This window comes from Pezoporus wallicus, unplaced genomic scaffold, assembly GCF_028554395.1.
Source record: "Pezoporus wallicus isolate ANWC-B61680 ecotype Strahan unplaced genomic scaffold, APGP_CSIRO_Pwel_v1 scaffold_8441, whole genome shotgun sequence".
Taxonomy (NCBI): domain Eukaryota; kingdom Metazoa; phylum Chordata; class Aves; order Psittaciformes; family Psittacidae; genus Pezoporus; species Pezoporus wallicus.
In genome coordinates this window covers 221,278-243,062 of record NW_026641359.1, presented here as the reverse complement: position 1 = coordinate 243,062, position 21,785 = coordinate 221,278, and the positions used below count along the sequence as shown (strand labels likewise).

The window sequence follows — 21,785 nt, the reverse complement described above, 5'->3', positions numbered from 1 at the left end:
TTTTTAATAAGGTGGGTGCTTGTGAGTCCAAGTTTTTGATTACTTACAGAGAAGTGCCTTGGAAATTTCAGTCTTCTAAATAGTTCACTTTTAACACTTTGTTAGTGCTTATGGTATGTGCTGATACTGCTAGAGTGGTTTCATGTTCTTGTATCACCTTATGGCTCACAGAGGGTGTGGTACTAATATCCAATTTAATAATTTATTAATTCTAAAGCTATTAATTATATATTCATTCTGGTTCATTACCTAATTAAGCCTATTAAACTCAGCAAGAAAAACTGGCAGCTGACTTTCAGTTCTTTTAAGGCTATTAGACTAAGAAAGCATTGATCTGGTGGCACAGAATGCTGAAATGAATTTACAGGTGAGCTTGGAGACAGAGAAGGGTCTTCTCACAAAAGGGAAAGCAGAATTGTGCTGTCCAGAGAAAATGTCTGAGTTACGCTGCCACATCCCTTTCTGTTGCACATGTCTTTGTAGTACTGTTTCTTCCAACTTAGATCAATAAAACCAGAACTCCAGCTTGAGTAGAAAGCTGCTCCGAAGGCTCACCATATTCTTATCTTGCTCCAAATAACTCATGTAACAACTTGAAAAAGAGATTTTAAACAGAAGGAGCAACCCATGAAGGATCCGTTCTGCCCCTTTTGTCTCTCTCCTATGTCTTGGTCTTCATGACCCCATCATAAATTTGGATAGTGTGTGATATGGAATTATAATGACAGGTTATAAGTAATAAGACTAATAATAATTAGGTGTGTCTAAGTCTTAGATCCACCCTTATGTATAGAGTGTCCTTAGACAGGTTAGGTGGCTTTTGGGAATCAGCTGTCCCATAGTAAGATGGCAATTGTGCCATACAGGTGTAAAGAGAAAGAAGGTTTGCAAGAAGTGATGAGAGGATGATGTGGGATGATATGATGACAACGAAATGTGGCATCCTTTATAGTGACTGAAACAGAGTAAGGTAGAGGAACAGCTGAGCTCCCACACCAGGAGGCAATAGGGGTGGAAAGCATTGAAACAAGCAGTGTAAGAGCAACAGCATTTGAGGGAGGTAGTTACATGGCAGGCAAAGGAGGAGAGACCAAGAGTGAGGACCAAATTTCTAGAAAGATGCAGTATTATCAGAAATACTGTTGTTTGTTTGTTTTTTTTTTTGCGGGGTTCTTAATCAAAATGTCTCAAGATATGGCTTAGGCAGATGAGTAGAGAATATTGAGGGTTCTTTAAAAATGTGATGTGTCAACACACACTGAACGGACCCAAACAGTGTGTCTATATTTCGGATAGCAGAGCACTATCTTGCACAGCATGGATGTTACACACAAATTTTTTCAAAAGAGATCAGGCTCTAAGTTCCTAGGCTTAAAGGCTAATGGCTCTTCTCTAAAAGCCCTCAGCAAAGCTCTTGGAGGTCAGATCATCATGCGCAAGGGGCATAATTCACAAGAAAAATAGAATCATAGAATCAACTACCTTGGAAAAGACCTCTAAGATCATCAAGTCCAACCATTACCCCAGCACTGCCAAAACCACCACTAAATCATGTCATTGAGGGCCTCGTCTACAGGGCTTTTGAACACTTAAAGCTATATTATTCTTGAAGAATGAAAGGTGTAAATCACTTCCTGAATCCCCTTGTGCAAGCAGGTTATTGTTAAACTCATTGAACTGCAGCACTAGCTGGGGTGTAGAGGATGAGTCAAGACAGGGTCTTTTGGGCTGCAGGTTCCTGAGAGCTCCACCCTGCCCATGAGCTCATTACCACATTTTTCACAACACTTTTTGTGTGAGCCAGGCAAACAACAAAGCTTCTATCTCTCACCTGCCTCCCAGCTTATCTAGGGTGTGACCCGGTTCACAAGCTAATCTTCAAAGATAGAGTAATTACATCTTCATATTAGATCAATAAAGTAGGGCACATAATAATGTCTGCAAGATAAACTAGAAGATTTATAGGAGTTCCCATCCTGTCAAATGAAATATATATATACACCCCAAACGTTTGAGGGGCTCATTTTAGAAGGATTTACAGGGTGCAGGAGAATTTATGGGCTGATCATGTTCCAGGTGGATGGCCAGGTGAGCCAGCTGAGAAGGCAGCAAATCGCTGAGAATATAGCAAATCACTGTGAAGGTGAAAGCCTGGGGGCTGCAACAGGCAGATGGGTAAACTGTCTTCTCAGAGGCTGGCAGCTTCCCAGGGAGACTGGCAGGAATCCAGGCTGCTAAGCATGTTTTCATATGATGTTTTAACATTGCTGTAAAGTTTTCTGCAATCCCTTTTCTCTTTGATGAAGTGCCTGGGAAAACAACAGCCTCTGGATGTGACCACAGGAGCTGCTTGTAGAATAAGGTGTGCGCCCAGATGTTCATGGACATCTGCCTCCACAGATGAGAGCAAATCATTAAATAACAGGTCTCAAGACTTGACAAGCCCAACAACGGGGAATTAGAGTTTAACCAGCTTTCACATATCAGTTTTAGGGACAAGTTTACCTAGGAATTTTATTTCACTTCTGTTAAACTGGGCTTTTAGCTTGCAAAGACTAGCAGAGGTGCCCAAGTATAACTGCAGTAATATTCTTCTAGGGATGAAAATGACAATGCTTGCACCTAGAATTGTTGGGTTTTTTTTATTATTCCTCTTTAGAGGAATAAAATCTTCAAATTGGGGAGGGTGGGAAGAGCAGAGAAGGGAATAGCTAAGGATTTTTCCTGAACTGAATTAAATAATGAGGAAAATTTGGGTGTCATTCATTTTCATCTACTTTTTGTTTTTCAGCTGATACATCAACCCATGAACTCTCAAAACCACATGCTGTGTACTTAACAGGATGAAGAAAAAGTGAAAGCTGAGGTGCAAGTGAAAATGAAACAGTCTGTGTGTAAGCATGTGACCAGAGCTGAGGAATGCAAGACAGAGTCGATTGTTTCCTCACTTCATGGGTGAGCAGGACAGACAGTTTTGTGTTTAATGTTTGCCATCTAAATTTCACCAGTAGGTATCTGAAAATCAGGAGTAGAAAAGAAAGAAAATGAGAACCACAATGATAATGCAGAATAATTTTAATGGGAAAGGATAGAACAAGACTGCTAGAAAAAATAATACTGTAAAGGGCACAATTCTAGATGCAGATTCTGTCACTCATATGCTTGCATTAACCTCTATATTCAAGTGATACCTTTCATCAAATGCTTTTTCCTTAAAATTAAATACAAACAGAGGATCAATTTGTTTTTCCCCACACTTTTCCCCCACACTTTTCTTGCAGAAACTAAAAGTCAGATACAGATGACGTGTTTGTGTGTATATTTATCCAAAGCAAAAGTGAATTTCCTGGTGACTAATTATCTCTAATTACCTGCCTGAGAATGTACCTGAGAGGGAATACACCCTATGAACTTAAGGTAAAGCATAATTTAAAGAAGATATGGGTAGGTCTGCTTTAAAGAGGCAGTAGGAGTCTACGAAGCCTTTGGGGTTGGTATCACTGTGTTATGCTTCTGTGTTCTCTTTGTCCTCATTTGCTGTATCTGTATTTTCAGCTTCTGGTTTCTCCTTCTCTGGAGCATGCTCTTCACTCTTGCTCTCAGATGGTTGGTAGCTTCTGTTGCTGGGTCTACTGCAAGGATGCATCCAGTGGGAAGAAAACACATAGGAGCATCGTGGTGCACACTGAGGCACAGGTTTTGGGATGAAGCTATTTGCAGGTGGCCCTGAGCACAGGACTTCTGCTCTCAAAGATGTCAGCGGGGCTGGTGTACCTCCCTCCATGACTGCAGAACTTCCCACTACTGTCTCCTGTGGGCATGTGCTGAGGATTGGCCCTGGGAATGTCACAATGACGGGAGGTGGGTATATAATGACTCTGGAGGCACCGCAGGATATAACACATGGGTCATTGCAGCCGGTAGCAAGAGGCTGTGGGCACTGTGCATCACATGAGTAGAAAATCTGTCCTGCATCCCACTCACCACCAAAGGACATCTTGGAGAAATGATGGTGAACCTGCAGCACATAAGAGACTAAAAATGAGTTTCTCAAAGCATTTGCAACCTCCCCCCTGCCCTTCACCCTGCAGTTCCTTGCAACTCAGGGGGGACTCCTGCTCTCCTTCTTGCAGGGAGGGTGAGGCAAGTGACACAGCTGGGGACACACTGTGGTGGAGAAGGTACGAATCTATAGGAGTGCAGCTCGGGTATTCCAGCTGTAGGGGCTGTGCAAGTAATGTGGATGTAGCAGAGACAATGTGATGAAATGAAGGTCATACAGGCTTGTCCTCTCATTCCATACACCCTGTCGCCCTGAGTGCTTCTTACGCTACCTCCACCCTCCCAAAAAGGACCCTAGGCCTCTGGGTTTAACCAGCCTTCATCCCATTTTGTCCCATCCATTGCCCCAGGGCATTTGCATCTCTGCCTGTTCATAGTGTCTCTTTTTGCTTTTACAATTACAGATCCTGTCTGGGCAACCACCAAGGACGACTGGAGAGGTGCTGCAGCTGTGGTCAACGACTTCAACACAGCCACAGCTGGGAACATAAAACCACTGGTCATACAAGAATGGGTATAAGATACCCCTGTACTGGAGAACATCCTTGCCTGGGACTATTTGTTTATCTCACTGATAGAGTCTGCCCAGCCCTCATTAGAGTAATTATGCACAATAGGATTCCCGTGCCTCTGGTGAGACTGTGTTGAGCACCGCATTGGTGTCCTGAGAAGTTTATGCAGACCAATGAGGCCATGTCAAGCAGGACTGAAAGCCAAAACCATTACTGCAGCTCTGCAAGCTGGGGACTGCTGTGCAGGAGGTGGAAGGACCTGACTTTGGTGCTATTCTGTATGGTAGTGCCCAAGCTCCCAGTAAAATCTTATCTCCAGGTACCTCCAGATGGTTTGCAGAGACCATCCATGGCAGAGCTAAGAACTTTATTGAGATTTTTGATGCCTACCTTTTTGCCTGGACCCTGACTCCACCTTTAAGGTCATTTAACTGGAACATTACAAAAATGTACGGTGGGATTTACCTGTCAAAGTTTAAAACTGCGTGATGTAAATGATCACCTGTAAAGCAGCCACTTTATTTTTGTCCCTGGAGAAAAGCAGACTTGCAGAGTGCAGTCAAGCTCATTCAGAGGTAGGTGCTATTTAAATACGTTATGTGAAATGCCTGTTTCTGTTCACTGACTGAGAGGGAAAGGTTAAGGGGGATGTGATTATTTATCTTGTCCAGCTTTTCAGGTCTATCAGATGCTCTCATCAGAAGACCCCTGAAGTTATTGACTAGAGAAAGAACTGTCCTTCCAGACTTTCTTCTTCCTAATAGTGCAATCATAAAAGTCTCAGCCTAAAGAGAGAGGGTCCAACCAGAGAGCAGACCTGTATGAATGGCCAGCTAAAAACTGTGGAGACATTGCTTCTTAGTGAATGAGTTCTCCATTCTAGCTGTGTTTTGCATGATTTTAGTCCCTTTGTATCCCTTTAAAATGAAGTCTTCCTGGGTTTATGAATTAGAACTTCCAGAAAACAAATTTGAGCATCTTAGATCTTAGCTAATTTTAAAATTAAGAAATAAAAATACTACTGTTACTGAGCAACCTGATCTTGTAGAAAATGTTCTGCTAAGTTGCCATGTGGTTGGACTAGATGATCTTTGAAGGCTACTTCCAACCCAAACTATTCTGTGATAATGTATGCAACTAAATTTATAACAGACTTTTTGAGAAAGGATCTTATTAAGATTTTTAGTGGCTTGCTGTTAAACCCTGGTCTACGTTAAAGAACATTTTACTCAATATAATTAGATTGAGGTGAATGGGACTTACCGGTTGTCCAGGAAGAAGTCAAGAGAAATGGCCAGAGGAGCCCTGAATCCTTTGAGTTTTATATCCTTTCTTGATCTTCCAGGAAGATGAGACAACCTTTGTGCATAAGGTCTTAATTACTCTCCAAACAATTTTTCCCGCATGTGTAACACTTATAATTATTATAATTATTTGAACACTGTTTACTGGCATTATTCAATTTTCTGTGGTACATACTGTTACATGCTGGGGGGTTCCCTTCATGTTCTCTTTTCATGGTCTAAGTTAACTGCTGAGGTGATTCTACCACTTGGGTCTGTATTAATGTGGGAATGGAACTAGCTCTACTTTTTTCGGCTTCGACTTAAATGTTGACCAGGTGAGCAGTGGTTTGAAGGCAGCAGCTGCTGTATTACAGAAACATTGGCTGTATCTGCTTGCTAGATGTGGGGTTTTAATTCATTCATTTAGAAGTCCACTGTAGCATTTAGCCAGAGGCACTATGGGGTTCATTCCTGTAAGTGGTTTGGAGGTGGAGGGAGAACAGAATTTTGCAGAGGGTACATAGCCCATTTTTGTTCACAATGACATTGATTTAATTATTTGCTTCCTGTCCTTTGTTTTACTGTTGTCACAGTTTCAGCTGGAAGATGTTCTGCTTAGGGATCCTCACTCACAATCTAGGTACCAACCAACAGCTGAGCATCTGGTTCCAACCACCATGAGTGACTGGAGGGCTAAGAAGCATACCCTCTGCAAGATGCCCTCTTACAGAAGAGAAGACCAGAAGAAGGTAAAGTAATACTTTCTGCCAAAGTGAAAGAATGTAGCTGCCATTTACACACTGAGGCCAAGAGAAGTCATAGACTTAAAGTGTACCAAGGGAGACTTAAGTAAAATGAAAATATTTTAATCATGTGGCTACTTATGTGCACGAATTTTGTGGAGCTTCATTGATTTCCCAAGGATTGAGGTGGGTTCTCAGAGCTGAGTCATGTTCAGCTCTCACCAGCTTAGCTGAAGTTGCCCTTTAACCCATTTTGAAATGATTGCTTTTGAATGCAAACAGAAATGCATGTTTAATGAAAATGCAAAGTGCCTGGAGTTGTCAGGGCTCAAAACCAACATCCTGTTTATAAGAACAAGTAAGACACTTCCATCAAAAAAATGCATATCCTAAAGTTGCTGTTAGTCCTGAGGTGTTCATCTCAGATAACATACTATTATAATGGTAAAACACTTTGCATGCATAAGCCAGTAATGAATAATTCTGAAAGGTTTTGATGTCCCCTGTTGTGTGGAGACTTCACCTCACCAAGTCCCTAGTTGTTTGGATTATTTTTTCCCATCCTCTCACAAAAGACAATGAAAAGTTACAGAACGCAAAGTTATCCAAAAAGCCAGGCCCCAGATTCACACCTCACAACAGAGGTTAACCCCACTGAGCCCTGTCGCCAGAGACTGCTGGTAATTTATGTTCAAAATCATATTTCATAGTGTTTGACAATTTCAGGTAGCTTATGGATATCTTGGAGAATTCCGAACCAATTTCTGATCATACTTTTCTTCCTTAAAAGTGAGAAAAATGTCTGGGAAAATTGGGAATTCCTGTTTCTATGCCACTTTACCTGCAGAGCATCCAACTATCTCAAACTCGAAACTCAATTACGCCTCAGTCTTCCCTGTAAGAAGAAAAGACCGCAAGGTTGCTATTTAATTTCTAAAAGTTATGAAGTTTTCTGCATAAAAAACCCTTTGGAAATGGGACTAGAAACACAACTCTAAACATCTTATACCTCCTAGTAACATGGGCAATGTGGAACTTGTGCAGCCAATGAATCCTGCATTTACACCTGCTTTGGACAGTGGTGGCACGGAAAGGCTGTGTGAAGTAGACCCCCAAAAGAAAAAGCCACTTTGTAGCCCGCCCTGTCTCTGTCCACCTTGGTGTGGAGCTTGTCTTTGCTCTGAACACTCATTTGGTGAGTGAAGGTGGTAATAAACTGTCCCTCCAGTGTTTTCCTACCCATAGCAAACGTACCCAGCTCTCCCGACCTTCCTTTTCTTGCCAGTTTTCAGTGCCCTGACCACTCTGCAGCCTCCATCAGACTCGCCTCTGGCTGTCCATGCCTCCTGTGCTGAGCCCCCAAAAGCAGACATGGAGGTCTGGATGGGACTTCCTAAATGCCCGATGGAGGGGAATGAACACCTTCGGCCCGTGGCTGGCTATGCTCTGCTTCGGGCAGCCCTGCCTGCAGTTGGCTCTCACTACCACGAGGCTGCAGCACTGCCACACATTTGGGCAACCGGGTCCTGTTTTTTGCAGGGCCCATGAGCTCTCCAGGAGCAGATCCTTTCCGTTTGGTGAGCGAGAGCTGGGCTTGCTGCCAAAGCGGTTAGTGCTTGGAGAGAGGGAACAAGACAGCGTAAAACTATCCTTACGCAGAGAACCAGTAGAAGTTCAAGCACCATTTCATAGAATCATAGAATAGTTAGGGTTGGAAAGGAGCTTAAGATCATCCAGTTCCAACCCCCCTGCCATGGGCAGGGACACCTCACACTAAACCATCTCACCCAAGGCTTCATCCAGCCTGGCCTTGAACACCGCCAGGGATGGAGCATTCACAACCTCACTGGACAACCCATTCCAGTGCCTCAGCACCTTAACAGGAAAGAATTTCCTCCTTAGATCCAATCTAAACTTCCCCTGTTTATGTTTTAATCCATTACCCCTTGTCCTATCACTACAGTCGCTAATGAAGAGTCCCTCCCCAACATCCCTTTAGGCCCCCTTCAGATACTGGAAGCTGCTATGAGGTCTCCACGCAGCCTTCTCTTCTCCAGGCTGAACAGCCCCAACTTCCTCAGCCTGTCTCCATACAGGAGGTGCTCCAGCCCCTGCTCATCCTCGTGGCCTCCTCTGGACTTGTTCCAACAGTTCCATGTCCTCTTTATGCTGAGGACACCAGAACTGCACACAATGCTCCAGGTGAGGTCTCACGAGAGCAGAGCACAGGGGCAGGATCACCTCCTTCGACCTGCTGGTCACGCTCCTTTTGATGCAGCCCAGGATACGGTTGGTTTCTGGACTGCGAGCTCACACTGAAGCCGGCTCATGTTCATTTTCTCATCGACCAGCACCCCCAAGTCCTTCTCCGCAGGGCTGCTCTGAATCTCTTCTTTGCCCACCCTGTAGCTGTGCCTGGGATTGCTGTGATCCAGGTATAGAACCTTGTACTTGTCATGGTTAAAGTTCATGAGCTTGGCATCAGCCCACCTCACAAGCATGTCGGGGTGCCTCTGGATGGCATTCTGGTGGCTTTGAGATATCAGGGTTTTCTATTATGTTTGAGCAACCCCTTCCTCAGGAGCAAAACCACAGCAACAGAAGCTCAGATTTTTAAAAGGAAACCCTTTTCTGCTGGTCAAGGTCATCTACTCCATGCTAACTGAAGGGGAGTGTGCACCCAAGTAAGACCGAGGTCAACAGTGCCTTTTAAGCCTTCCAAATGGGATAAATGCAGGTGGGAGAGCTTCTCCTGGGTCTGGTCTGTGCCACTTTCATGCCTTAATTGTGAACCTCTTAATACACCTGATATAAGAAAGGGGTTGATCCCATGTGGGGTAGTCAGGAGGGAGCTGCTGGATCAGGCTTTTCTTCTCTTTTTTTCCATTTTATTCCCCAGTGTCAGTGATTTATGAGAAGTTACAATGAATTCTCTCTCCCCATGGGGACCAAGACTCCTAATCCTGGAGGACTGGTAACACCAGTCTCTATTTATACAGGCAAATTTATCACTTTATTAGTAAAAGGAGTCTACAGAAATCCTGCTTGGTCTGTTTGAGCTGCTGCAGAGGAAACCAAGGAGAGAAGGAGGTGGTTTTTCTGTTGGGATATGCTCAGGGAACCGGCTGAGCAGAGCAAGGCAGTGAAGCAGTGATGGGAGGAGATACCAGGTCTCCCACTGCACCTTTAGGTGGTGGCAGAGAGCTGCTGCTTCCACAGGAGCACCTCCTGGGAGAGAGTGCGATATGGGGCAGGTGTGCAGAGATGTGTGCATTGGGACTTTGTTACTTATATAAATATATGTATTAGGAAATCAAAATATTGATCAAGCATGATAACTGTTTCCTTCTGTCTATGAAAATATTGTTGTCAAGGAATAGATGAAATTGAGTTTGTTTTCCCTCTGGTTGCAGTTTTGTAACCACAGACTCTTGATGCCAATCACCCACCCACTGCATCTTTTGACACAGACAGGTCATAGCATCAAAAGAGACCTTCTGTGTCTTATCCCCTCATCCTCCTATGCTAGGGACTATCCCCCACAACCCATTTGGTAATCTGCTCAGCAGTGATTTGTCCAGGGACAAAACTTCAGAGCAAGGGACACCTGGGAAACTTGCCCCGGTCCCAGGGTGCAGGGCTGAAAGTCCTCCTGCATGACTTGCATGGAAATGGTGTGTGCTTCCCTACAACACTGATGTGACAGAGGTAAGCCTGGAGAGACAGTGAACTCCAGTCTGGGGCTCCTAAGTAGTCTCATTGCTTTAGCCAAGCCTTCTCTTAAGTGCCAACATGGGCTGCTGCTTCTGCTATGTCTCTGGGTAACTTTTCAGCACCAAGATCTGTTGCCACAGATGGTAAATCTTGCCCTAAAAGCATGATTACTGCCATTATTTTACACAAAGAAGTGGTATAACAGCAGGGAATAGGGTGGGTTTGGCGTTTTTTTTTGCTCCCCAGTAGTAGGTGTTAGAAACAGTTTCTAATAAAAATAAAGGAAATAAACCAGGCAGAGAGTGGGAATCCAGATGAAACCTGAGTTTAATAGGACAGGTACAACCAGGGAACGTAGTTTGACCCAGTAACAGTAAAAACCTCTTGGGGTATGAACACTGTAACAGAGTTGTATCGATTTGAATCAGTTCAAAGCCTGAGCTATCGCCCAGAGTTACTTAATTTCTCACTAACATCTTTTCTGTTGCAGAATTACCGAAGTGTGGCCAAATCAAAAGGCAGTGTGCTCTATGATTTTAACATAGTTACAATGGGGGGTACAATAAGGCTGAAGCTTCTCTGGGGTTTAAGAATAGGAGCAGGGGAAGTAAAATAAAATACTTTAGACCTCAGCTACACTGCTCTCTGTTTTTCAAACCTATTTCTTTATCTCCTTTACCACAGACATTTTGGACCACAACGACTTTTCTTGGAGTGGCCTGAACGTTTCACACCCCCTGAGTGATGGCGCGTTGAGTGGTGGGTGGTCCGTGGGTAGAGGCACTTGGACTTGCTTAGGTGATGCGTGGATGAGCTCTTGTGCTTGGTTCCCTCCTGCAGCAGCAAGCATTTGCCTGTTTGTTGCTGTGAGGAGCACTCCTTTATTCCCTCTCCAGGGGAGCATTTGGGCACGTTTGGCTGCGGCACGGACTTGGTTACTTGCTGCTGGGAGGAGTAGGTGGTGACGCACTCCTGTGTTGGGTAACCCTTCATGCACTTCTGTTGGGGGAACCCTTTCACGCACTCTTGCATGAAAGACTCTGTTACACACTGCTGCGGGGGGCACTCGGTGACTCCACGCAGCGGTGGGGAATACCCACTGGTCATTCCCTGCAGGGACCGGAGCTCCGTGCCGTATCGCTGTGATGAGCACTTGGATATCTTCTGCGACCGGCATTCATTCTTACACGAGGATGCGTACTTGATCCCACATGGTGGGAACCTGAGTTTGCGCGGCTCCGGGCACCTGGGTGCGCATGGTGGAAGGCTCTTGGCCACGCGCTTTTTCTCAGGGTGGATGGTCTCACAGGGCTGGAAACACGGTGTTGTGCTCAGCCGCACGCTGGGCTTCCTGCAGGGCAGAAGGCGAGTGGTCTCACAAGGCTCGGGGTACAGCAGGACACACTGCTGTACATAGGGTGGACAAGACAGCAGAGGCGTCTGGGTCACACTTGGCTGTGGGCACACGTAAGTGAAAGGCTGAGTGTAGCTTTGCCATCTTGGCATCGGGCTCTTGATCACACTGACTGGGTGGCACGTGGTGCTGCATACATCTTTCTGGGGTGTGCACTGCTGGATGCTTTCAGTGAAGTAGCCCGATCCTGGCAGGTACAGATGTTTGTACCGCTCCCCATAGTAGTGCATGGTCACACAAAGCACTTAGGCCTGAAAGAAGCAGGAAAAAGACAGACAGTTCACATAGGCATTGGTTGATTTCTGTGATGTAGGACCTAGTTTCTGACAGGCACCTCAACATGCAAACTCACACCCTGGCTCACCTGAGGGTCAGAGGCTCTTTGTGACTCAAAACCAGGCTGGGATTACCCAGGTGAGTGGAGTCTCTTCTCAGCTTGTTCCTTCACACCCTTCTCTTAATAGCCCAGAAACAACCAGGATTGGAGCCAAGCAAACTGGAAAGTTTTCATGCCAACTTTCGAAGACCAGCTAAGTGTCCATCAAAGCATTTCACAAGGACAAGCACCATTTCGACCCTCTGCCTTACTTCCTGGAAACCTTCCGTGTCCCCACTGGGACAACTATTCAGGTTTATGTCCTGCAACTCCCAAGTACCAGAGATGAAAGGCAAGCCAAAATTAAAGGTGTGTCCATGCTGTAATACTCAGGTGTGGCTGCAGTTCACACAGGCAAACCCAAGCTGAGGCTAAATTAACTAGCTGAGGGTAAGGATAGGTTTGTGGCAGCAAGGAGCTCATCAGCTCAGCACGTACAACTTGCCTATTGAGTCACAATCCCACAGGGGTCTGCTGGGCTGACAGTGTGCAGAGCATTTATGCTCTGAGCATGCTACCATAGCATCAGCTTTGCTACCTCTCAAGCCTTGCAGTCCCAGATTCATACAAAATAGTTTGTGTAGGCATCTTCAAGAGAAGAAAAGAGCAAATACAACAGGATTGTGTCTAAGTGTTTGGTGAAATGACAGCAAGAAAGGAGAAGCTGTGAAGGCAAGGTCTCAGCTGTTGTTAACTGTTCAAGTGTCACTGAGCTGAGCGAATTACACCCATTTAAAGCAGCCTCCAGCGCTGCACTACAGTCATACCAAGTCATAATGTCCTGGTTTTGTTATGGTAAGCTAAAGATCCACTGTCACAATGCCTGGCATAGCAACTCTGAGAGTGAAACCTCATCCAGGCAGCCCCAGTTAGAGCAGCAGAAAGGGGAATCTAGATGACACCCCCTTCCCAGGGAAGGGATCAGGTGGCACTATCTAAAGGCCCACACTTCCCTCCTGAAACCACTGAGAAATGCCTCACTTTCTCTTGACCCTGGGAGTTGCAGCATAAACCATCCCACTTAATTCTCCACCCTGGAAAACACCAGTTTCAGGGAGTTTTCTGTGGTTTTAACAGGCATATTTTGAGCACAATAAGTACTTCAACCACTGACACATGAAAGGTACTCTGTTTGAAAATGTTTTCCTTATTTCATTTCAACATTGGAGATTAAGGCGTATAATTAAACAGTTGTAAAGAAACTGCAGTTTCTAACACCTCGAGTTCTGTCTGTAACTACAGTAAGGCGTTTTATCTTCCAAAAGCCTGTCACTGGGTGACTATTAACAATAGCAATGCTGTGTGTTCCAATCATTAGGAAAAACTTATCACTACAATTATAATCATCAACTAATAAAAACAGCCAGATGAAAAACAATGATAGCAATTACTACTAAATGCTAAAGTGATGCTCGTTAAGATAAAAAGCTTCTAAAATAGGGGGGAATATTTGCTTCCAAGGGGTTGTTTGCATCTCAGACTCATTTGTATCACTGTTATCCTAGATGGAAATTTAAACATGATCAGGCTTAGCTAGAGTCTCACAGTTGACCTTCACATTGGCACTGAAGTTGGTCAGCTTCTTATTATTATCTTAAAAGTTGCTTTGCTTAAGTAAGTTCCATAAAACAGCAGCAAATTTCTCCATGTCACTTCCTTTAGAGGAGTTGCTCATATCTACTGTCAGCATCGAGCTCTTTATGTAGTCAATAGCCTCCTTTGGACTAGAACTAACAGAAAGCGTAGAGAAGCCCACAGATCCCACTCCTGACTTCACAGTCCATTGGGAAGTGCTTTCCCAATATTCTTCACTTTAGCACAGAGGAGATGCTGCAGTAGTTAGAGCTGTGCATGCTGGTGCTGAAGGCAGCATCCCCCAGAGGATGCTTCTCCACGAGTACATACGCAGAACCTCTGCCTGCTCCGGCCACCCAGGAATAAAACAGCATTTCAGGAGCTCCATTAAAAGCCAGACTTACCCACTTCATCAGTGAGATCAACTGGAGAGAAGTGCCTAGGAGAGCCCCGCGATGGCAGAGCTTTTATACAGTGAATAAGTGCCCTAGGGGAGTGAGGCGGTTTGGCTGGGTGATGCTCTAATTGCCTGCCAGTCCTGGACGAGCCACGTGCAGCTTCATGCCGGCGGGAATGGCTGTCCTTGCTCTGTGAGGTTGCTGTCACCACCAGGTACCATCGGAACATCTGTGAGCTCCATGAGCTGGAACCTCATGATCCAATATACTGAACCAGCGAAGCATCTGGGAAGCTGAGGGCACCCTGTGCTCATGGCCTTCGTGCTCTGAATTCCCATGCACAGTGCCAAAGCATCCCAGCATGCCCATCGCAAACCCAGGCCAGCTAAAATATACCTTTCCACCCAGAAAAAGATTGTAGTTGAGACCACCAAAGGGACTTCTCATTTCCGTGCCTAATCCATTTGGTGCCTTTGAAAACACCATCCAGGAAGGACTCTTGGCAACTTTTTGCCAAGACCATAATTACTGTGGCATGCAGACTTCCTTCACTTACACAGGGAGCCCAGGGAAGAGACGGATGATTTGGAGTGAGAAAGCCTTGGGCTAAGGCAAGATGGCTACTAAAAAAGACTTGCTACGAAGTGAATGACCTGCTGAAAGAGATGACGCTTTTCCGGCACAACAAAGAGGAGAAAGGACAAGCAGGAGCCCGGGGAAAGGCGGCTGAATCAAACCCAGCTCATGTCCTGAAAATACAAATCCTATTTCCTGCTTTGCTGCACAGTCTCTGCACCAGTCATCCCTCCCTTTGTTCCCTGTTTACACCACAAATGAACCCAAAGGAAAATTAACAGTGGCATGAGCAGAAGTGCCAATAGGGAATACATTCTTACGTAGTCATATAGGCATAAGCCAAGGTCCTGGGCTTTATTTTCCTTTATTTTTTTTTCCTTTAATCTGACACCTATGACTTGGGTTCCAGCATGCTGGGAATTCAAGTGAGGTCCCATGCATTGAAATAAAAAAAAAAAAGTGAAATAAGTTAACTTTTAATGGAGTAGGTGGAAAATTTTTCACCAATGTGAAGCACTGGGAATGCTGCTGGGCTGTCAACTCTAGAGGTATTTTAAAGACATATTTAGGAACCTGGTGGACTTGGCTGTATTGTATTTATGATTTAGCTCAATGGACTTAAGGGTCTTTTCTAATCTAAATGATTCTATGATTTGAAGCAAAATATTGATCTCCATCTTATGAACCACTTAGTAAATTTCTATTTCTATTTTCATTAGAAAATTCAGAAGCCTGAAGGTAGGTTTGTTATTTAAATTTCTGATTTTCCAACAACAACAAAAAAATCTCACTCACTATCATACAGAAAAAAATACAAAGTGTGTGTTTCCCCAGTTGATGCCAACAACTTTTACTGTGTTTCACTCCCTGGAGCTATAATGCCCTTTTTTAATGTTAAATGATCTGACCTAAGATTTTGGGAATCAAGCTGGCGTCGGAGAACAGGTAAGCAGATTAATACAGTTTTTACAAGGTCTATAAATCCAACTCCTGGGCAAGCTCCAGATCAAGTAGCCTTCAAGTAATGCTAATATTCAGTTTAGTGTTTCCAATATAGGTAGCAGAATACTAACCCGATGATAACATCGTGCTCTGTCATCCAAATATTCTTAATTATCATCTGTAAAGTCCTTTCATCTCAGAGAGACGCATAGTGCCACATGGGGCATTGTTGAGGGGGGTATTATTATTCCCAGTTAAGGACAGGGGAAACTGAGGCACATTGCACTGTGGTCACTTGGTGGTGCAGAGTGAGTCATAGCCGGGGTCAGGGCCAGACTCCATCACAACCATCTTCAAAACAAACCCCGTGCACCCTGTGAGGTAAGGCTCTGCACCACCTGGCTACCCATCACCACCAGGAAGATTTTCCTAAGGATCCCCTGGGCTCTGGCACCTGTGGAAAAGACACAATGATGTGAGAACTCCTCAGAAGGCCACCCCATTGTTTATTTCTTGGTTTTAAAGGGGACAGAAAGTGTTGGATTGTGAGAGCATCCCTGGCTCTTCAGGGTGGAAGGAAGGCCATGGTCACTGCTGCTCTTGAGTGCAGCCTCTCTGGTCCAAAGCATCACCACTGAATATTCAGGAGAAGGCATGAAAAGGGTTTGGTTCCCCATGACCCACTGAGCTCCCTGGGGAAGCAGCCAGGTGCCCCCTTGACATTGCGAGATGCTCAGGTCTTGGACACTTCCTTGCCTTCAGAGGGCAGCCTGCAGTGACACCCCAAGGTCACCGAGCAAGGGTGGAGCAGGGCAGGATGCGGGGCAGCGTGGTCACACCCTTCTCTTTGTCTTGCAACACTTGTTTTCAGCCTCCAAATACACATGATCTACTTAGCATGAGTTACTACTCGTTCTCCTAATGATAGGGCATATTACAGGATTTTTCTGGTTTTTAGACTGGATTCACTGTATTTAATAAAGAAGAACCGTGAGACAGGAAAAAGACAAGATACTTAATCTCAGGTCAGACAACTTTATTTAAGTATATATATATGTATGAGTATACATATATATATGTGTTTTGTTTTCAATATATATATGGGTTTTGTTTTCAATGTGTAGAGTACACACCTTTGAGCAGCATAAAGAATATGGTTAATTGCTTTTACAGCTCAAACATTTCTAAAACAGTCGTGCTACAACTTTCAGTATTATTTCAAAGACTTTCATTTTTTTTCAAGTTGTGTTTTCAGTATTCATGAAAGCAACCAAGTGAAGAAAAACTTTCATATATAAAATTTCAGCAAGCATCAGCTTCACCAAACCAGGAATCCTGCCTTGTCTGGGGACTCTGCTGAAGTCAGCGCAGAGTCAGTGTTTTAAAGCAGCAGGCATTTCTGGCCACCTTCTGAAATGAAGGCCGTTGGAGGAAGATTCATACACCGTTTGCTTAGCAAATTTACTTTTGGCTTCCAAATCTGGGTGTGAAAACAGATAGCTTTTTTATAGTTCTCTGTTTTGGAGAACTTGCAGCCTCGTGGAACCCAAGTCAATCTGAACATTGTCTCCTAAGGACTAAACGCAGAGTTGGGCACAGCCCACTCCTTCACTGACCACATCACCAGTCCTTTTGGTGCTGTCATGATCTGGAGTCCTTAGACATTTCTATTTCTTTATACATGTATATATATATTTAAATCATTATTCATTTTAATTGTGTGAGAATTTAATAGCATCCCGCTAAACTATGCCTTGCAGCAGATAAAGGTACAAGCCTAGGTACCTGGAGTGCAGCCATGGATATAATATCACACCCTATGGCCCAAACTAGAGCTGAGCTACAGGGGAAGCACTTGAAAACAGAGATAAAGCAGATTTAAGCAACAGCAACCAGTTGGCAGGTGGTACAAGGAGATCAATAACCCCCGCCAATCCCAGAAGTTGTACCTAGCTCTTTTCCTGTGGGCCTTCCTTTCCCTTCTCCTTTTTACCAGGGCCATTTGGAGGCAGAGCAGTACTTTTTAGCGTGGCTTGAAATTTTCACTCCACCTGACTGACACTGCTGCTGTGGGACACACTGCGTGGCACACTGCTGCTGCGGCACACACTTGGTGGCACACTGCTGCTGCGGCACACACTGCGTGGCACACTGCTGCTGCGGCACACACTTGGTGGCACACTGCTGCTGCGGCACACACTTGGTGGCACACTGCTGCTGCGGCACGCACTTGGTGGCACACTGCTGCTGCGGCACGCACTTGGTGGCACACTGCTGCTGTGGCACACACTGGGTGGCACACTGCTGCTGTCTCACACACTTGGTGGCACACTGCTGCTGCGGCACACACTGGGTGGCACACTGCTGCTGTGGCACGCACTGGGTGGCACACTGCTGCTGTCTCACACACTTGGTGGCACACTGCTGCTGTGGCACGCACTTGGTGGCACACTGCTGCTGTGGCACACACTGGGTGGCACGTTGCTGCTGTGGCACGCACTTGGTGGCACACTGCTGCTGTGGCACGCACTTGGTGGCACACTGCTGCTGTCTCACACACTTGGTGGCACACTGCTGCTGTGGCACACACTTGGTGGCACACTGCTGCTGTGGCACACACTTAGTGTCACACTGCTGTTGTTGCACACACTTGGTCGCACACTGCTGTGGGATACAAATGGTAGCACCATCACTGTCACACCGCTGTGGGACACACTTGGTCACACACCTGGTTGCACGCTGCTGTGGGACGTACGTGGTTGCACACTGCTGTGGGGCAGAAGAGGTCACAAAGCGGTGCGATACCCATTTGGTTGCACGCTGCTGTGGGACACACGTGGTCACACACCTGGTTGCACATGGCTGCTGCGGGGTGTATGTTGTCACACACTGCTGTGGGATGCACTTGGTTGCACACTGCTGCTGCGGGATGGCCTTGGTCAGGTACGGCTGCTGTGGCATACATGTGGTCACACATCTGGTCTCACACTGCTGCTGCGGGGCATAGGCGGTCACACACTTGGTTGCACACTGTTGTGGCACAGCCTCGGTTGCACACTGCTGCTGTGGCACACACTTGGCCACTCTAGGCTGCTGCAGCATGCCCTCAGTTGCACACTGCTGCTGTGGCACGCAGGTTGTCACACACCGAGTTATACGTGGCTGCTCTTGGATGCGTTGGGTCACACACTGCTGCTGTGGCACACACTTGGTCTGATACTGCAGCCGTGGCACACACTTGGTCACACTCTGCTGGTGGGAGAAGCTGGAGGACATGATCCGCTGCCGGGGGATGCAGGGGGTCACATATTGTGGTGTGCATAGTGTCGAGTGCCAGGTAGGCACTGGCAGATGTCTGGCAGTATATACTGGTGAGTACTTGATGGGGATGGAGTTCTGGTAGACTGGAGGGAGGCACTGGTGTAGGTAGCACGACATCTTGGTGAGGCTTTGGCAGGATGGGAACGGCACGTGAGAAAGCCTTCAGAGAGGCTGTTTCTTGCTGTCCTGCTGCTGCCCGTGCTTCAGGACTGGCTTGTTTCACAGGGTGCTGGAGACACGTCCCACCTATGCCACGGTCTCAAAACCACAGCAGCAGCAGCTGAAGACCCAACCCATCATTTTTAACTCTGAAACATAACATCAAGTCAAACAGTGGGGAAATTCAGAGACATATAGCGCCAAATATCTCCCTGGACTGCAACTCCCTCCCCATCACCTCGACCTCCATGGGGAGAACTAATCATGGAGGTCAGCAGAAGAATGGCTGATCTCAGAGCTTTCAATCATTAAACCCAGTTTTCCCTTCCTATGACCTCTTACTGATGCAGTGAGAAAAAGGCCCAACCCAGAAACGAGGTCTGAAGCTCTCGTCACATCTGCCGTAGCAGGAGAGACAAACAGCACTCAAGGCTCCGCTGTTTGATCCCATCACACCATGGGCAGATAGAGGTCCACAGCTCAGTCCCAGCATCACAAGGCTCGTGCTCATTATGGAACCAATGCTTATTAAAGGGTAGTGATACCACAACTGAACACAAACCTGCTTGCAGCTCTTTTAGCATTACCATTGTCTGGTCCACCAAAGCTCCTCTGACTGTTGTCAGGCACCCCCAAAAAGCAAACAATAATAGCAGCACCCCAATTACTGCTGACAGCCTTTCCTTAAATTCTTCTGGATTGCCTTTTGGACTCAGAGGCCCAGCTGAAGACACGAAGAGCACGCTGCTACTCCAACACAGCAATTCAAGCCAAATCATTTTAAAAACTTCTCTCATAGACCATTTTTAGTACATAAAAAAAAGTAGAAATAAATCTGCATTTCAGCAGCTACAGAGGTTCGGCACAAACCAGACTTACCCAGCTCCCTGGTGAGAATAGCTCAGTGGTGTGACCAGTGAGCTCTAATAGAAGGAGAGCTTTTATATAGCTACTAAACATGCCTTGAAGGTATGAGGTACCCATGACATAGCCTATTAGCTCCTATGCAAAGCTGTCCTGTGTGCAACACTCGTAGTGACTAGCATCAGTGTACTCATCCCTGAGGATGAGTAGTTGAATGTTAGCTCGCCATAGTAAGAGTAATTACCTTTAGTATAATCCTCCCTGGCATGGTAATACTTAAAGGTATTTGGAGAGGCAGCAGCAGCGGCATCCTCTGCCGCAGGGGTTTTGCAAGGCAGAAGTGCACCCAATAACAGCTGGTAATGGCTTTCAGAGGTCTCACTGGAACAAGGCTTCACAGTCCCTGGAAATGTCTTGGTGGTCCCCATGAAATGGGGCCATCCCATCACTCAGCCTCTTTCCACACACATGTGGCATTGTTTCATGCTGTGAGAGCTGCACTGACTGTTCCATGTCTTTCTCCATCTTTAATCCCTGGTTAGAGCTTCTTATCTGCCCTATAAGGCCCAGCAGCCAGGGTTGGCTGTGTTTGCAGGCTGGACATAGGGCACTGGCTTCTCTAAGGAAAACAGGAGCTCCTAGTAAGGTTCAAATTATTCCCTTGGGTGGATGCAGTTCATCATCCACAGAAAACTTCATTTTTAGCTTGTGTAGTTCCAGAGAACACATGGCCACTGGTGTCCTGATGCTCCCATGATCCCAGTGCAGTCACCTGTCATCAGAGCAATGGGAATACACAGTCCAGTGACTCTCAGATGAGCGGAAAAGATGAGCTACAGTCACGTTTGATTACAGCCCTTGCACAACAAGCTCAGGAGTCAAAGCTGTAACCGGCCACACAACAGGCCACAAAAAGCACCAGGAGCAGATAAACTTCCTCCACACTTGCAGGTGACTTTCTCAGTGAGTCAGCTTCTTATCACACACTGTGCCCAGATTAAAAAGACTGGTTAGAAAATTTAGAGATTAACTCTTTGAAGTCATCGGTGGTCTGATCAATGCTTTCATGTGTACGTTGTCACATGAAATAGCCTCCATAAGTGACAATTTCTTCCTGCTGGCTACAGGGAGAGCTGAGGGGGACTAGTGCAGAGGAGTGCTCAGCCTGCTGGCATGTAATGCTGGTTCAGATCAAACACACTCCGAGAGGATCACTTCCTGAGCATGTTTATTAAAACCCATGGTTTCTTGTGAACTAGAGAAATGGCTCTGCCCACCTGGGCTTTGAGGCAAATAAAAAAGTCCATAAATAATTCTGTAATGAAACTGAATAATAAAGTTTAGGTATTCTTGGACAACTATACACCACACTGAGGAAGAATCACAGAGAGTGAAATTCTCCCTTTCCCATAAGCTTCTCCAGTAAGAATGAATCCTGCCCCTTGCTGGTCAACATGGAGTGTGATCACCTTTGCCTGAACCACAAGTAATGTGTCTTTGTTGTGTCATCTCTCTCACAGAAATTGGTTCTTTAATCCAAAGCCATAACTCTTCATTGCTTTTTAGCTCTAAAGGTTGTAGCTGTGATCCTCCCAGTTAACCAAAGTGAGCCGTTCGCTTTTGTATTATTTCCCTTCACACCGTCTCAGCCTTCAAACAAATCCTTGTTTCATCCCATACTTCACTGTAACACCATGTGTACCTGCCCAGCTCACTGAAAGCCCAGGTGAACTTTAATTTTCTGATCACAACAATGACTCTTCTTTCATGTTAATAACCAGTACTGTCCAAAACTATAGAATCTAAGAAAGAAACCCCCCAGAAACCCAATTAGGCTCCATTT

General features: G+C 45.6%; 2 protein-coding genes across 2 annotated transcripts; both read right to left on the bottom strand.

The window, feature by feature from the left end:
• Window positions 1-10,918: 10,918 nt before the first annotated feature.
• On the bottom strand, window positions 10,919-12,849 carry LOC130606765 (uncharacterized). The gene is made up of 2 exons (XM_057423286.1): window positions 12,096-12,849; window positions 10,919-11,982 (listed from the first exon to the last, which is right to left on the bottom strand). Exon 2 carries the CDS (start codon window positions 11,959-11,961, stop codon window positions 10,993-10,995), a length of 969 nt encoding a protein of 322 aa, XP_057279269.1. The 5' UTR covers window positions 11,962-11,982; window positions 12,096-12,849; the 3' UTR covers window positions 10,919-10,992.
• Window positions 12,850-17,587: 4,738 nt separating this feature from the next.
• On the bottom strand, window positions 17,588-19,036 carry LOC130606669 (keratin-associated protein 10-6-like). Its single transcript, XM_057423179.1, has one exon. The coding sequence runs from the start codon at window positions 19,034-19,036 to the stop codon at window positions 17,588-17,590; it is 1,449 nt and encodes a 482-aa protein (XP_057279162.1).
• Between the last annotated feature and the right edge of the window lie 2,749 nt (window positions 19,037-21,785).

Coding starts and splice junctions, on each gene's coding strand:
- LOC130606669 (XM_057423179.1), bottom strand. CDS start 19,036: ATGTCGTGCTACCTACACCAGTGCCTCCCTCCAGTCTACCAGAACTCC.
- LOC130606765 (XM_057423286.1), bottom strand. CDS start 11,961: ATGCACTACTATGGGGAGCGGTACAAACATCTGTACCTGCCAGGATCG.